General features: G+C 48.5%; 1 protein-coding gene across 2 annotated transcripts in view; it reads left to right on the forward strand.

Annotated features, from left to right (window-relative positions):
• sec63 (SEC63 homolog, protein translocation regulator) overlaps positions 1 to 14,773 on the forward strand; it is a 38,064-nt gene extending 23,291 nt beyond the window's left edge. The window contains exons 11-20 of one of the 2 annotated variants that reach the window (XM_038982369.1): positions 2,006 to 2,098; positions 2,726 to 2,871; positions 3,460 to 3,607; positions 5,267 to 5,349; positions 6,302 to 6,379; positions 6,517 to 6,672; positions 7,618 to 7,779; positions 9,117 to 9,317; positions 13,508 to 13,612; positions 14,237 to 14,773. In XM_038982369.1, coding sequence (XP_038838297.1) covers positions 2,006 to 2,098; positions 2,726 to 2,871; positions 3,460 to 3,607; positions 5,267 to 5,349; positions 6,302 to 6,379; positions 6,517 to 6,672; positions 7,618 to 7,779; positions 9,117 to 9,317; positions 13,508 to 13,612; positions 14,237 to 14,374 — 1,310 coding nt within the window. In that variant the 3' untranslated portion in view covers positions 14,375 to 14,773. Of the gene's footprint in view, positions 1 to 2,005; positions 2,099 to 2,725; positions 2,872 to 3,459; positions 3,608 to 5,266; positions 5,350 to 6,301; positions 6,380 to 6,513; positions 6,673 to 7,617; positions 7,780 to 9,116; positions 9,318 to 13,507; positions 13,613 to 14,236 lie in introns of both variants that reach the window. The other variant, XM_038982367.1, reaches the window with a different exon arrangement.
• The last annotated feature ends 2,380 nt before the right edge of the window (positions 14,774 to 17,153 follow it).

Raw genomic sequence — 17,153 nt, forward strand, 5'->3', positions numbered from 1 at the left:
AAAAGATGCATCACGACAAGAGAGACTACACAAGGCTACATAAAGAGACCTAAGACAATATAGCATGGCAGCAACACAACATGACAACGGCATGGCAGCAGCACAAAACAGGGTACAAACATGATTGGGCACAGACAACAGCACAAAGGGCAAGAAGGTAGAGACAACAATACATCACACAAAGCAGCCACAACTGTCAGGAAGAGTGTCCATGATTGAGTCTCTGAATGAAGAGATTGAGATAAAACTGTCCAGTTTGAGTGTTTGTTGCAGCTCATTCCAGTCGCTAGCTGCAGCGAACTGAAAAGAGGAGCGACCCAGGGATGTGTGTGCTTTGGGGACCTTTAACAGAATGTGACTGGCAGAACGGGTGTTGTATGTGGAGGATGAGAGCTGCAGTAGATATCTCAGATAGGGGGGAGTGAGGTCTAAGAGGGTTTTATAAATAAGCATCAACCAGTAGGTCTTGAAACGGGTATACAGAGATGACCAGTTTACAGAGGAGTACAGAGTGCAGTGATGTGTCCTATAAGGAGCATTGGTGGCAAATCTGATGGCCGACTGGTAAAGAACATCAAGCTGCTCGAGAGCACCCTTACCTGCCGATCTATAAATTACATCTCCGTAATCTAGCATGGGTAGGATGGTCATCTGAATCAGGGTTAGTTTGGCAGCTGGGGTGAAAGAGGAGCGATTACGATAGAGGAAACCAAGTCTAGATTTAACTTTAGCCTGCAGCTTTGATATGTGCTGAGAGAAGGACAGTGTACCGTCTAGCCATACTCCCAAGTACTTGTATGAGGTGACTACCTCAAGCTCTAAACCCTCAGAGGTAGTAATCACACCTGTGGGGAGAGGTGCCTTCTTCTTACCAAACCACATGACCTTTGTTTTGGAGGTGTTCAGAACAAGGTTAAGGGCAGAGAAAGCTTGTTGGACACTAAGAAAGCTTTGTTGTAGAGCATTTAACACAAAATCCGGGGAGGGGCCAGCTGAGTATAAGACTGTATCATCTGCATATAAATGGATGAGAGAGCTTCCTACTGCCTGAGCTATGTTGTTGATGTAAATTGAGTAGAGGGTGGGGCCTATGATCGAGCCTTGGGGTACTCCCTTGGTGACAGGCAATGGCTGAGACAGCAGATTTTCTGACTTTATACACTGCACTCTTTGAGAGAGGTAGTTAGCAAACCAGGCCAAAGACCCCTCAGAGACACCAATACTCCTTAGCCGGCCCACAAGAATGGAATGTTCTACCGTATCAAAAGCTTTGTCCAAGTCAATAAAAATAGCAGCACATTGCTTAGAATCAATGGCAATGGTGACATCATTGAGGACCTTTAAGGTTGCAGTGACACATCCATAACCTGAGAGGAAACCAGATTCCATTCCAGAGAGAATACTATAGACATCAAGAAAGATAGTCAGTTGATTATTGACAAGTTTTTCCAACACTTTTGATAAACAGGGCAAAATAGAAATAGGCCTAAAACAATTAGGATCAGCTTGATCTCCCCCTTTAAATAAAGGATGAACTGTGGCTGCCTTCCAAGCAATGGGAACCTCCCCAGAGAGGAGAGACAGGTTAAAAAGGTCAGAGACAGGCTTGGTGATGATAGGGGCAGCAACCTTAAAGAAGAAAGGGTCTAAACCATCTGACCCAGATGTTTTTAGGGGGTCAAGTTTAAGGAGCTCCTTTAGCCCCTCGGACTCAGTGACTGCCTGCAGGGAGAGACTTTGTAGCGCGACAGAGGAAAAGGAGGAAGGAGCATTAGGGATAGTCACATTAGAAGGGTTGCTCTGTGGCCGGCTCGCCTGCTCACGCTGTGGCCCGCCCGCTCTGTGGCCCGCCCGCCCGCTCTGTGGCCCGCTCTGTGGCCCGCCCGCCCGCTCTGTGGCCCGCCCGCCCGCTCTGTGGCCCGCCCGCCCGCTCTGTGGCCCGCCCGCCCGCTCTGTGGCCCGCCCGCTCTGCGTCTCACTCTCTGTGTGTGTGTGTGTGTTACAGACCAGAGGTTTGTGGTGAGGAAGAGTCCAGCTCTGCTCCAGGAGATGGTCAACGTGGGCTGTCAACTCACCATGATGGCCAACAGCAGAGGAGGTACACACACACACACTGTCAACTCACCATGATGGCCAACAGCAGAGGTACACACACACACTGTCAACTCACCATGATGGCCAACAGCAGAGGAGGTACACACACACACACACACACACACACACACACACACACACACACACTGTCAACTCACCATGATGGCCAACAGCAGAGGAGGTACACACACACACACTCACGGTCAACTCACCATGATGGCCAACAGCAGAGGAGGTACACACACACACACTGTCAACTCACCATGATGGCCAACAGCAGAGGAGGTACACACACACACACACACACACTGTCAACTCACCATGATGGCCAACAGCAGAGGAGGTACACACACACACACACACACACACACACACTGTCAACTCACCATGATGGCCAACATCAGAGGAGGTACACACACACACACACACACACACACACACACACACACACACACTGTCAACTCACCATGATGGCCAACAGCAGAGGAGGTACACACACACACACACACACACACACACACACACTGTCAACTCACCATGATGGCCAACAGCAGAGGAGGTACACACACACACACACACACACACACACTTGACCTAAGTGACACAGATGCATGCTGACCTGTGTGTGCAGGGTTCCACGCCCCCAGGCTGGTGTCCATAGAGAACTGTATGAAGCTGACCCAGATGATCGTCCAGGGTCTTCAGGAGTCCAAGTCTCCTCTGCTGCAGCTTCCTCACTTTGAGGAGGAACACCTCCGGTACTGCGTCTCCAAGAAGGTACCGTCTCCCAGACGACCGTCTCCCAGACGACGTGTGGCTCTGTATACAAGGCCTCTTTCTCAATTCATCTTTCCTCGATTCCTTACGTCCTCTTTCTCACCTTCTCAAAACCCCATTGGAGGGAAAAAGTCTGAGGGGAGGGACCTTGGATCTTGTCGTCCAATAGAGTTGAGAAGGATGCAAGGAGATAGGATGTGAGGAATTGCAGTAAGACCAATTGAGATGGAGCCATAGCATACTAACTCTCTATCCCCTCCTCCCTATACCCTCCCTCCAGTATAAGGTGTGTTACTATGGTTACCAGTATTAGGTGGTAACCATTACAAGGTGTATTATGGTATGGTAACTACAGTAACCTCCCCAGTATAAGGTGTATTATGGTATGGTAACTATAGTAACCTCTCCCCAGTACAAGGTGTATTATGGTATGGTAACTACAGTAACCTCCCCAGTATAAGGTGTATTATGGTATGGTAACTATAGTAACCTTTCCACAGTCCAAGGTGTATTATGGTATGGTAACTACAGTAATCTCCCCAGTATAAGGTGTATTATGGTATGGTAACTATAGTAACCTCTCCCCAGTACAAGGTGCGTAGCCTGCAGGACCTGGTCAGCCTGAAGGACTCGGACCGTCGGAGCATGCTCCGTTTCCTTGGCGAGGAGAAGTATGACGAGGTTATGGCCGTGCTCGCCAGCTTCCCGTCCATCACCATGGATACCAAGCTGCAGGGTGAGATCACGCCCCTTCTCTGGAGTTTGTGTTTGTATTCACTCAATTTTAGTTCCTGCAGGCTGTCCCAACAGATACTGGCATGAAACCATATCTAACAGGCTGTCCCAACAGATACTGGCATGAAACCATATCTAACAGGCTGTCCCAACAGATACTGGCATGAAACCATATCTAACAGGCTGTCCCAACAGATACTGGCATGAAACCATATCTAACAGGCTGTCCCAACAGATACTGGCATGAAACCATATCTAACAGGCTGTCCCAACAGATACTGCCATGAAACCATATCTAACAGGCTGTCCCAACAGATACTGGCATGAAACCATATCTAACAGGCTGTCCCAACAGATACTGGCATGAAACCATATCTAACAGGCTGTCCCAACAGATACTGGCATGAAACCGTATCTAACAGGCTGTCCCAACAGATACTGGCATGAAACCATATCTAACAGGCTGTCCCAACAGATACTGGCATGAAACCATATCTAACAGGCTGTCCCAACAGATACGGGCATGAAACCATATCTAACAGGCTGTCCCAACAGATACTGGCATGAAACCATATCTAACAGGCTGTCCCAACAGATACTGGCATGAAACCATATCTATCAGGCTGTCCCAACAGATACTGGCATGAAACCATATCTAACAGGCTGTCCCAACAGATACTGGCATGAAACCATATCTAACAGGCTGTCCCAACAGATACTGGCATGAAACCATATCTAACAGGCTGTCCCAACAGATACTGGCATGAAACCATATCGAACAGGCTGTCCCAACAGATACTGGCATGAAACCATATCTAACAGGCTGTCCCAACAGATACTGGCATGAAACCATATCTAACAGGCTGTCCCAACAGATACTGGCATGAAACCATATCTAACAGGCTGTCCCAACAGATACTGGCATGAAACCATATCTAACAGGCTGTCCCAACAGATACTGGCATGAAACCATATCTAACAGGCTGTCCCGACAGATACTGGCATGAAACCATATCTAACAGGCTGTCCCAACAGATACTGGCATGAAACCATATCTATCAGGCTGTCCCGACAGATACTGGCATGAAACCATATCTAACAGGCTGTCCCAACAGATACTGGCATGAAACCATATCGAACAGGCTGTCCCAACAGATACTGGCATGAAACCATATCGAACAGGCTGTCCCAACAGATACTGGCATGAAACCATATCTATCAGGCTGTCCCAACAGATACTGGCATGAAACCATATCTAACAGGCTGTCCCAACAGATACTGGCATGAAACCATATCTAACAGGCTGTCCCAACAGATACTGGCATGAAACCATATCTAACAGGCTGTCCCAACAGATACTGGCATGAAACCGTATCTAACAGGCTGTCCCGACAGATACTGGCATGAAACCATATCTAACAGGCTGTCCCGACAGATACTGGCATGAAACCATATCTAACAGGCTGTCCCAACAGATACTGGCATGAAACCATATCTAACAGGCTGTCCCAACAGATACTGGCATGAAACCATATCTAACAGGCTGTCCCAATAAATAATAAGATATTCTTTTTTCTCAGGGGACAACCTGTTGTCTTCTGTTCTCTGTGTTGTTACTACAGTCTCGTCTCTAACCTGTTGTCTTCTGTTCTCTCTCCAGTCCTTGATGATGAAGACAGCAATAACATTACAGCTGGATCCATCGTCACGGTTACAGTCACCCTGACCAGGAAGAGGATGGCGGTAAGGGAGGGATGGAGGGAGGGAGGGAGAGAATCTGTTATTCAGTGTGTTTGTATGGTCTAATGTTAATAAAGCCACATTTTTAAATGTTTAACAAATATTAGTCTTTTTTTTATACTTCAAGGGGTTTTAAAATTCAAATAGTTAAATGATCCTTTGTGTGACCTTCTAAAAACAATTCTAAATAGCTTTGTAAACCCCCTCGGCTTAGTGTAGAGGACTAAACATAGCAAATGATTCGCACCTATGTATTCAATATGTCACTTTAGCTACTGTGTGTGTCTCTGTCTCTCTCTCTGTGTGTGTCTCTGTCTCTCTCTCTGTGTGTGTCTCTGTCTCTCTCTCTGTGTGTGTCTCTGTCTCTCTCTCTGTGTGTGTCTCTGTCTCTCTCTCTGTGTCTCTCTCTGTCTCTGTCTCTCTCTCTGTGTGTGTCTCTGTCTCTCTCTCTGTGTGTGTCTCTGTCTCTCTCTCTGTGTGTGTCTCTGTCTCTCTGTGTGTGTCTCTGTCTCTCTCTCTGTGTGTGTCTCTGTCTCTGTCTCTCTCTCTGTGTGTGTCTCTGTCTCTCTCTCTGTGTGTGTCTCTGTCTCTCTCTCTGTGTGTGTCTCTGTCTCTCTCTCTGTGTGTGTCTCTGTCTCTCTCTCTGTGTGTGTCTCTGTCTCTCTCTCTGTCTCTGTCTCTGTCTCTCTCTCTGTCTCTGTCTCTGTCTCTCTCTCTGTGTGTGTCTCTGTCTCTCTCTCTGTGTGTGTCTCTGTCTCTCTCTCTGTGTGTGTCTCTGTCTCTCTCTCTGTGTGTGTCTCTGTCTCTCTCTCTGTGTGTGTGTCTCTGTCTCTCTCTCTGTGTGTGTGTCTCTGTCTCTCTCTCTGTGTGTGTGTCTCTGTCTCTCTCTCTGTGTGTGTGTCTCTGTCTCTCTCTCTGTGTGTGTGTGTCTCTGTCTCTCTCTCTGTGTGTGTAGGAGGTGTTTGAGAAGGAGCAGAATGTGACACCGTGTCTCGGAGTCGGAGAGGAAGCCAGTACAGAGGATGCTGCCACGGTACGCACCGTCTGAACACACACACACACACACACACACACACATATACACACACACACACATATACACACACACACATTTGACAATGCAACGACTGATAACACATAACTTGTACGTCACCTGTTTGTGTGCAGCAGGGAGACGCCAGTAAAACCAAAGCCAAGGTGTGGCAGAACAAGACGAAAGCAGCCAAGAAAACCAAGCAGTCCAAGAAGAAGAAACTCACCAAGAAGAAGCCCCTCCCGCTGCCAGCAGCCAAGGCCAAACAGGCCAATGGGAGCGCGCCAGGAAGTGTAAGCAGTCAATCAGAGTCGATCCAATCGGATTGTTGTGTTTTAATTAATAACTGTAGTCACAAGGACGTTTCGGCCTCAAGTCGTCTTAACTTCTTTTACTGCCAGTACCAGACCTGGATTCAAATACTATTTAGAGTATTTCATGTTTTAACAGATATATTACCAGTACCAGACCTGGATTCAAATACTATTTAGAGTATTTCATGTTTTAACAGATATATTACCAGTACCAGACCTGGATTCAAATACTATTTAGAGTATTTCATGTTTTAACAGATATAATGCCAGTACCAGACCGGGATTCAAATACTATTTAGAGTATTTCAGATACTTTGAAATACCATTTCCTAGTAGTTTTGAATATTGGAAAGTATTTGAAATTATAAACTAAGTGGTTCGAGCCCTGAATGCTGATTGGCTTACAGCCGTGGTATATCGCACCTTATTCCACGTATGACAAAGCATTTATTCCCAGTCTTTGAATTCCGTTGGTTACCTAGTATAGCAGAAGGTTCTCGAGGGTGTGTGGTATATGACCAATATACACCACGGCTAAAGGCTGTGTCCAGGCACTCTGCGTAACGCATAAGAACAACCCGTGGTATTTTGTCCGTATACCACACCCCCTCGGGGTTTCTTTTCATAAATATTAAAATACACAGTTAAGTGTTTTTTTTTTTTTTTTTTTCAAACACAGGTATTTAAATACTCATTATGCATTTGACCCGAGGTCTGTTTGGTCGTTGGGGGTATTTTAAATATGTAAAAAAATACCTTCAATCACTTCAAATATGTTGTTGATTCATTATTAGAAAATACCCAAATACTCAGAAAAATATATTTTCAAAATACTTAAAAATGCATGTATTTAAACCCAGGTCTGGTGTATAAACTAACCAATCGGTGTCGAGTCTGCTTTATTGATGCCTGTTTGTGTTTCAGGAGGTGGTTGCCGTGGCGAAGGAGGAAGAGGAGGACGGGTCAGACAAAGGCAGCGAATCAGAGGAGGGCGAGGGTAACAAAGATTCTCCGAGCGAGAGAGATGAGGAGAGTGACAAACAGAGCGACACGGAGCAGGATGAGATCGCCGGGGACGACGAGGAGGTCAGACACCTGTGTGTGTGTGTGTGTGTGTGTGTGTGTGTAAAACTCCCTCGAGCACTGATGGGTAACCAGTCCTGGGCCCCAGTCCCAGCTAACACACCTGACTCCAGTAATCAACTAATCCTGATCCAGAATGTAATTAGTTTAATCAGGTGTGTTTGCTATCGATGGGGGAAACGTGTGAACCACTCTGGCCCTCATAGGACTGCAGTTACCCATCTCTGAAGTAGGACATGACTTTACCGAAGTAGAGGATGTGTTAAAACCTCCAGGAGGGTCTCTCTCCAGGAACAGGGTTGGAGTTAAAACCTACAGGAGGGTCTCTCCAGGAACAGGGTTGGAGTTAAAACCTACAGGAGGGTTTCTCTCCAGGAACAGGGTTGGAGTTAAAACCTACAGGAGGGTATCTCTCCAGGAACAGGGTTGGAGTGTAAACCTCCAGGAGGGTCTCTCTCCAGGAACAGGGTTGGAGTTAAAACCTACAGGAGGGTCTCTCTACAGGAACAGGGTTGGAGTTAAAACCTACAGGAGGGTCTCTCTCCAGGAACAGGGTTGGAGTTAAAACCTACAGGAGGGTATCTCTCCAGGAACAGGGTTGGAGTTAAAACCTACAGGAGGGTTTCTCTCCAGGAACAGGGTTGGAGTTAACCTACAGGAGGGTATCTCTCCAGGAACAGGGTTGGAGTTAAAACCAACAGGAGGGTCTCTCTCCAGGAACAGGGTTGGACCAACAGGAGGGTCTCTCTCCAGGAACAGGGTTGGACCAACAGGAGGGTCTCTCTCCAGGAACAGGGTTGGACCAACAGGAGGGTAGCTCTCCAGGAACAGGGTTGGACCAACAGGAGGGTCTCTCTCCAGGAACAGGGTTGGACCAACAGGAGGGTCTCTCTCCAGGAACAGGGTTGGACCAAAAACCAACAGGAGGGTCTCTCTCCAGGAACAGGGGTGGAGTTAAAACCTACAGGACCGTATCTCTCCAGGAACAGGGTTGGAGTTAAAACCTACAGGAGGGTATTTCTCCAGGAACAGGGTTGGAGTTAAAACCTACAGGAGGGTTTCTCTCCAGGAACAGGGTTGGAGTTAAAACCAACAGGAGGGTCTCTCTCCAGGAACAGGGTTGGACCAACAGGAGGGTCTCTCTCCAGGAACAGGGTTGGACCAACAGGAGGGTCTCTCTCCAGGAACAGGGTTGGACCAACAGGAGGGTCTCTCTCCAGGAACAGGGTTGGACCAACAGGAGGGTCTCTCTCCAGGAACAGGGTTGGACCGCTGTCGTATAGACCAGGTATAACCCCCCCCCCCTCCCCCCCCCCCCCCCCCTTCTCTCTCCCCCCCAGGAGTGGGAGGCGCTGCAGCAGAGTATCCAGCGGAGGGAGAGGGCGTTGTTGGAGACAAAGTCTAAGGTCACCCACCCGGTCTACAGCCTGTACTACCCAGAGGAGAAACACGAGTGGTGGTGGCTCTACATTGCTGACCGCAAGGACCAGACTCTAGTCTCCATGCCATACCACGTCTGTACACTCAAAGACACAGAAGAGGTGAGAGAGAGAGAGAGAGAGAGTGTGTGTGTGTGTGTGTGTGTGTGTGTGTGTGTGTGTGTGTGTGTGTGTGTGTGTGTGTGTGTGTGTGTGTGTGTGTGTGTGTGTGTGTGTGTGTGTGTGTGTGTGTGTGTGTGTGAGACGCTCAACAGTTCCCCATGTGTATCAAGAATGGTCCATTTACATTTAAGTCATTTAGCAGACGCTCTTATCCAGAGCGACTTACAAATTGGTGCATTCACCTTATGATATCCAGTGGAACAACCACTTTACAATAGTGCATCTAAATCTTTTAAGGGGGGGGGGGGGGGTTAGAAGGATTACTTTATCCTATCCTAGGTATTCCTTAAAGAGGTGGGGTTTCAGGTGTCTCCGGAAGGTGGTGATTGACTCCGCTGACCTGGCGTCGTGAGGGAGTTTGTTCCACCATTGGGGTGCCAGAGCAGCGAACAGTTTTGACTGGGCTGAGCGGGAACTGTACTTCCTCAGAGGTAGGGAGGCGAGCAGGCCAGAGGTGGATGAACGCAGTGCCCTTGTTTGGGTGTAGGGCCTGATCAGAGCCTGAAGGTACGGAGGTGCCGTTCCCCTCACAGCTCCGTAGGCAAGCACCATGGTCTTGTAGCGGATGCGAGCTTCAACTGGAAGCCAGTGGAGAGAGCGGAGGAGCGGGGTGACGTGAGAGAACTTGGGAAGGTTGAACACCAGACGGGCTGCGGCGTTCTGGATGAGTTGTAGGGGTTTAATGGCACAGGCAGGGAGCCCAGCCAACAGCGAGTTGCAGTAATCCAGACGGGAGATGACAAGTGCCTGGATTAGGACCTGCGCCGCTTCCTGTGTGAGGCAGGGTCGTACTCTGCGAATGTTGTAGAGCATGAACCTACAGGAACGGGCCACCGCCTTGATGTTAGTTGAGAACGACAGGGTGTTGTCCAGGATCACGCCAAGGTTCTTAGCGCTCTGGGAGGAGGACACAATGGAGTTGTCAACCGTGATGGCGAGATCATGGAACGGGCAGTCCTTCCCCGGGAGGAAGAGCAGCTCCGTCTTGCCGAGGTTCAGCTTGAGGTGGTGATCCGTCATCCACACTGATATGTCTGCCAGACATGCAGAGATGCGATTCGCCACCTGGTTATCAGAAGGGGGAAAGGAGAAGATTAATTGTGTGTCGTCTGCATAGCAATGATAGGAGAGACCATGTGAGGATATGACAGAGCCAAGTGACTTGGTGTATAGCGAGAATAGGAGAGGGCCTAGAACAGAGCCCTGGGGGACACCAGTGGTGAGAGCACGTGGTGCGGAGACAGATTCTCGCCACGCCACCTGGTAGGAGCGACCTGTCAGGTAGGACGCAATCCAAGCGTGGGCCGCGCCGGAGATGCCCAACTCGGAGAGGGTGGAGAGGAGGATCTGATGGTTCACAGTATCAAAGGCAGCCGATAGGTCTAGAAGGATGAGAGCAGAGGAGAGAGAGTTAGCTTTAGCAGTGCGGAGCGCCTCCGTGACACAGAGAAGAGCAGTCTCAGTTGAATGACTAGTCTTGAAACCTGACTGATTTGGATCAAGTAGGTCATTCTGAGAGAGATAGCAGGAGAGCTGGCCAAGGACGGCACGTTCAAGAGTTTTGGAGAGAAAAGAAAGAAGGGATACTGGTCTGTAGTTGTTGACATCGGAGGGATCGAGTGTAGGTTTTTTCAGAAGGGGTGCAACTCTCGCTCTCTTGAAGACGGAAGGGACGTAGCCAGCGGTCAAGGATGAGTTGATGAGCGGGGTGAGGTAAGGGAGAAGGTCTCCGGAAATGGTCTGGAGAAGAGAGGAGGGGATAGGGTCAAGCGGGCAGGTTGTTGGGCGGCCGGCCGTCACAAGACGCGAGATTTCATCTGGAGAGAGAGGGGAGAAAGAGGTCAAAGCACAGGGTAGGGCAGTGTGAGCAGAACCAGCGGTGTCGTTTGACTTAGCAAACGAGGATCGGATGTCGTCGACCTTCTTTTCAAAATGGTTGACGAAGTCATCCGCAGAGAGGGAGGAGGGGGGGGGGAGGGGGGAGGAGGATTCAGGAGGGAGGAGAAGGTGGCAAAGAGCTTCCTAGGGTTAGAGGCAGATGCTTGGAATTTAGAGTGGTAGAAAGTGGCTTTAGCAGCAGAGACAGAAGAGGAAAATGTAGAGAGGAGGGAGTGAAAGGATGCCAGGTCCGCAGGGAGGCGAGTTCTCCTCCATTTCCGCTCGGCTGCCCGGAGCCCTGTTCTGTGAGCTCGCAATGAATCGTCGAGCCACGGAGCAGGAGGTGAGGACCGAGCCGGCCTGGAGGATAGGGGACATAGAGAGTCAAAGGATGCAGAAAGGGAGGAGAGGAGGGTTGAGGAGGCAGAATCAGGAGATAGGTTGGAGAAGGTTTGAGCAGAGGGAAGAGATGATAGGATGGAAGAGGAGAGAGTAGCGGGGGAGAGAGAGCGAAGGTTGGGACGGCGCGATACCATCCGAGTAGGGGCAGAGTGGGAAGTGTTGGATGAGAGCGAGAGGGAAAAGGATACAAGGTAGTGGTCGGAGACTTGGAGGGGAGTTGCAATGAGATTAGTGGAAGAACAGCATCTAGTAAAGATGAGGTCAAGCGTATTGCCTGCCTTGTGAGTAGGGGGGGAAGGTGAGAGGGTGAGGTCAAAAGAGGAGAGGAGTGGAAAGGAGGAGGCAGAGAGGAATGAGTCAAAGGTAGACGTGGGGAGGTTAAAGTCACCCAGAACTGTGAGAGGTGAGCCATCCTCAGGAAAGGAACTTATCAAGGCGTCGAGCTCATTGATGAACTCTCCGAGGGAACCTGGAGGGCGATAAATGATAAGGATGTTAAGCTTGAAAGTGCTGGTAACTGTGACAGCATGGAATTCAAAGGAGGCGATAGACAGATGGGTCAGGGGAGAAAGAGAGAATGTCCACTTGGGAGAGATGAGGATCCCAGTGCCACCACCCCGCTGACCAGAAGCTCTCGGGGTGTGCGAGAACACGTGGGCAGACGAGGAGAGAGCAGTAGGAGTAGCAGTGTTATCTGTGGTAATCCATGTTTCCGTCAGTGCCAAGAAGTCGAGGGACTGGAGGGAAGCATAGGCTGGGATGAACTCTGCCTTGTTGGCCGCAGACGTGGGTCGTGCGCGCTGGGACCACCAGGTTAGAGTGGCAGCGGCCACGCGGTGTGAAGTGTTTGTATGGTCTGTGCAGAGAGGAGAGAACAGGGATAGACAGACACATAGTTGACAGGCTACAGAAGAGGCTACGCTAATGCAAAGGAGATTGGAATGACAAGTGGACTACACGTCTCGAATGTTCAGAACGTTAAGCTTACGTTGCAAAAATCTTATTGACTAAAATGATTAAAATGATACAGTACTGCTGGCTGGTGAAGTAGGCTAGCTAGCAGTGGCTGCGTTGTTGACTTTGTTTGAAAGTGTTGCTGGCTAGGTAGCCTCGATGACTGGCTAGATAATTACTCTAAACTACACAATTATCTTAGATACAAAGACAGCAAAGACAACTATGTAGCTAGCTAACACTACACTAATCAAATCGTTCCGTTGTAATGTTTCGGTAGAAGTTGGCTAGCTGGCTAGCTAGCAGTGTTGACAACGTTAGGACGACGAAAATAGCTGGCTAGCTGACTTTGAAAGTGGAGCTGGCTAGGTAGCCTCGATAACTGGCTAGATAATTACTCTAAACTACACAATTATCTTAGATACAAAGACAGCAAAGACAACTATGTAGCTAGCTAACACTACACTAATCAAATCATTCCGTTGTAATGTTTCGGTAGAAGTTGGCTAGCTGGCTAGCTAGCAGTGTTGACAACGTTAGGACGACGAAAATAGCTGGCTAGCTGACTTTGTTTGAAAGTGGAGCTGGCTAGGTAACCTCGATAACTGGCTAGATAATTACTCTAAACTACACAATTATCTTAGATACAAAGACAGCAAAGACAACTGGTCCACCACCCAAAGGACATCTAGCCAACTTGACACAACTGTAGGAAGCATTGAAGTCAACATGGAGTCATCAACACCAGCATCCCTGTGGAACGCTTTCAACACCTTGTAGAGTCCCTTGTCCCTGATGAATTGAGGCTGTTCTGAGGGCAAGGGGAGGGAGGGGGGACACTTCAAGATTAGGAAGGTGTTGTTTAATGATTTGTAAATGTGTGTTCTCACTGACAGGTGGAGCTGAAGTTCCCAGCGCCCTCTAAAACAGGAAACTACCAGTACTCTGTTGTCCTCCGCTCTGACTCTTACCTGGGTCTGGATCAGATCAGGCCACTCAAGGTGAGACCTTACAACTCACCTGTGTGTCTGTCTGTGTGTGTGCGTGTGATATATTAGAAACTAAAGTGTTAAAAGTGAGAATAGACATTGGTCTGAAGCTGAAAGGGAACTCACACCACAATGCCTGTTCCACCCATATGCTCTTACCAAGGTTTTACAGCCCACAGCTTTGACCTGCTACAGTAGTTATGTTACACGTCCATCTGTGTGGAGATATAGTTTGAAGTACAATAGGATTCAAACCAGCAGCTCATTTCTGTCTGCAGTCTTTGACTGTGTGTGTGTTGTGACTGTTGTGACTGTGTGTGTTTTGACTGTGTGGTGTGACTGTGTGTTTTGACTGTATATTGTAACTGTGTGTTTTGACTGTGTGTTTTAACTGTATAATTTGACTATGTTTTAACTGTGTTGTGTGTTTTGACTGTGTGTTGACTGTATAATTTAACTGTGTGTTTTCGACTGTGCCAGCTGGAGGTGTGTGTTGACTGTATATTGTAACTGTGTGTTTTGACTGTGCCAGCTGGAGGTGTGTTTTGACTGTATATTGTAACTGTGTGTTTTGACTGTGCCAGCTGGAGGTGTGTTTTGACTGTATATTGTAACTGTGTGTTTTGACTGTGCCAGCTGGAGGTGCACGAGGCCAAGGCGGTGTTGGACAACCACCCCCAGTGGGACATCCCAGAAACAGAGGAGGAGGACGAGGAACAGGAGGACAGTGACGGGATCGAGGAGAGCGAAGAGGAGGATGAAGACAACGACTAAACACACACACACACACACACATATAACCACACCCCAGGGCAGTTAGTACACACACAACCACCCTAGGGTAGTTTGTACACACACACCCACCCCAGGGTAGTTTGTACACACACACCCACCCCAGGGTAGTTAGTACACACACACCCACCCCAGGGTAGTTTGTACACACACCCATACTGATATGGACTGTGGACCTCCCTATCCGCCCCTCACATCCTTTTCTACGGAGACCTAGATTGGGTCATGTCCTGACTTTAATGTTTACTTTCAGAGGAAAACTATCAATATATATATCCAGCCCTGTGTGTCTGTCTGAATGTGTGTCTGTCTGAATGTGTGTGTGTGTGTGTGTGTGTGTGTGTGTGTGTGTGTGTGTGTGTGTGTGTGTGTGTGTGTGTGTGTGTGTGTGTGTGTGTGTGTGTGTGTGTGTGTGTGTGTGTGTGTGTGTGTGTGTGTGTGTGTGTGAATAAGCGAGAGAGAGTGTGTCTGTCTGAATGAGTGTGTGTGTGTGTCTGTCTGAATGAGTGTGTGTGTCTGTCTGAATGAGTGTGTGTGTGTGAATAAGCGAGAGTGTGTGTACGCTCCTCTTCCACACTGTGGTCCAGAGGACTGGTTACTGAGGCTCTGTGTTTCCCCCAGGGGTGTGTAAACAACTTCCCTTATCAAAATAAATATCAGAAATGGACTCAATTGAAATTCATGACATTTTGTTTTTGTCCGTAGTTTGAGTTTTCAACATCACTCATTCCAAACCCCCCGTCCCCCAGAGTATGTACAGTAGTATAAAAGGTTTCACATAGAAATGTCAGTTTATAGATCTGTAATACTTCGTTGAAAGCAAGTCTGATATGTGGTAGAAACGTACAGAATGCTGTTTCTATGCTTCCCGTACTTAAGTTTCATTTTTGTTTTGTCTAATTACTTTTGGTTTTGGTTTTAAACACCAAAATATTTAATATTTTCAGTTATTGAGTAGATATTTCGCAGCGGTTTTAGACGGTACAATTACTCTCTACACTATAGATTGCTTGTTTTGTCACAAACTGAAATTAGGGGGACGTGAATGGACCGGGGGGACGCGGTGGACCGGGCGCCGGGGGGGACGAGGTGGACCGGGCGCCGGGGGGGACGAGGTGGACCGGGCGCCGGGGGGGGCGAGGTGGACCGGGGGGACGCGGTGGACCGGGGGGCGAGGTGGACCGGGCGCCGGGGGGGCGAGGTGGACCGGGCGCCGGGGGGGGGGACGAGGTGGACCGGGCGCCGTGGGGAGGCGGTGGACCGGGCGCTGTGGGGACGCGGTGGACCGGACCGGGCGCGATAGTACTAGGGAATTTAAAAATACTATTTCTATATCTCCGGTGACTGACAGGCTGCTCTTATAATACACCACATGGTGGCGCTGTTGACTGAGTGGGTTTGGATCGGTCTCTTTAAACTGTCTGTCTCTGGTTTGGTTTGAGGCTGAATCCCCGGTTAAACTGTAGAGGTTAAACTAACTCCTGGCTCTGCCTAGTCAAATCAAATCAAATTTTATTTGTCACATACACATGGTTAGCAGATGTTAATGCGAGTGTAGCGAAATGCTTGTGCTTCTAGTTCCGACAATGCAGTAATAACCAACGAGTAATCTAACCTAACAATTCCACAACTACTACCTTATACACACAAGTGTAAAGGGATAAAGAATATGTACATAAAGATATATGAATGAGTGATGGTACAGAACGGCATAGGCAAGATGCAGTAGATGGTATAGAGTACAGTATATACATATGAGATGAGTAATGTAGGGTATGTAAACATAAAGTGGCATAGTTTAAAGTGGCTAGTGATACATGTATTACATAGAGATGGCAAGATGCAGTAGATGATATAGAGTCCGGTATATACATATACATATGAGATGAGTAATGTAGGGTATGTAAACATTATATTAAGTGGCATTGTTTAAAGTGGATAGTGGTACATTTTTACATAATTTCCATCAATTCCCATTATTAAAGTGGCTGGAGTTGAGTCAGTATGTTGGCAGCAGCCACTAAATGTTAGTGGTGGCTGTTTAACAGTCTGATGGCCTTGAGATAGAAGCTGTTTTTCAGTCTCTCGGTCCCTGCTTTGATGCACCTGTACTGACCTCGCCTTCTGGATGATAGCGGGGTGAACAGGCAGTGGCTCGGGTGGTTGTTGTCCTTGATGATCTTTATGGCCTTCCTGTGACATCGGGTGGTGTAGGTGTCCTGGAGGGCAGGTAGTTTGCCCCCGGTGATGCGTTGTGCAGACTTCACTACCCTCTGGAGAGCCTTACGGTTGTGGGCGGAGCAGTTGCCGTACCAGGCGGTGATACAGCCCGACAGGATGCTCTCGATTGTGCATCTGTAGAAGTTTGAGTGCTTTTGGTGACAAGCCGAATTTCTTCAGCCTCCTGAGGTTGAAGAGGCGCTGCTGCGCCTTCTTCACAACGCTGTCTGTGTGGGTGGACCAATTCAGTTTGTCCGTGATGTGTACACCGAGGAACTTAAAACTTTCCACCTTCTCCACTACTGACCCGTCGATGTGGATAGGGGGGTGCTCCCTCTGCTGTTTCCCGAAGTCCACAATCATCTCCTTTGTTTTGTTGACGTTGAGTGTGAGGTTATTTTCCTGACACCACACTCCGAGGGCCCTCACCTCCTCCCTGTAGGCCGTCTCGTCGTTGTTGGTAATCAGGCCTACCACTGTAGTGTCATCCGCAAACTTGATGATTGAGTTGGAGGCGTGCATGGCCACGCAGTCGTGGGTG

The sequence above is a fragment of the Salvelinus namaycush genome, unplaced genomic scaffold (genome assembly GCF_016432855.1).
Source record: "Salvelinus namaycush isolate Seneca unplaced genomic scaffold, SaNama_1.0 Scaffold1144, whole genome shotgun sequence".
In the NCBI taxonomy this organism is placed as follows: Eukaryota; Metazoa; Chordata; class Actinopteri; order Salmoniformes; family Salmonidae; genus Salvelinus; species Salvelinus namaycush.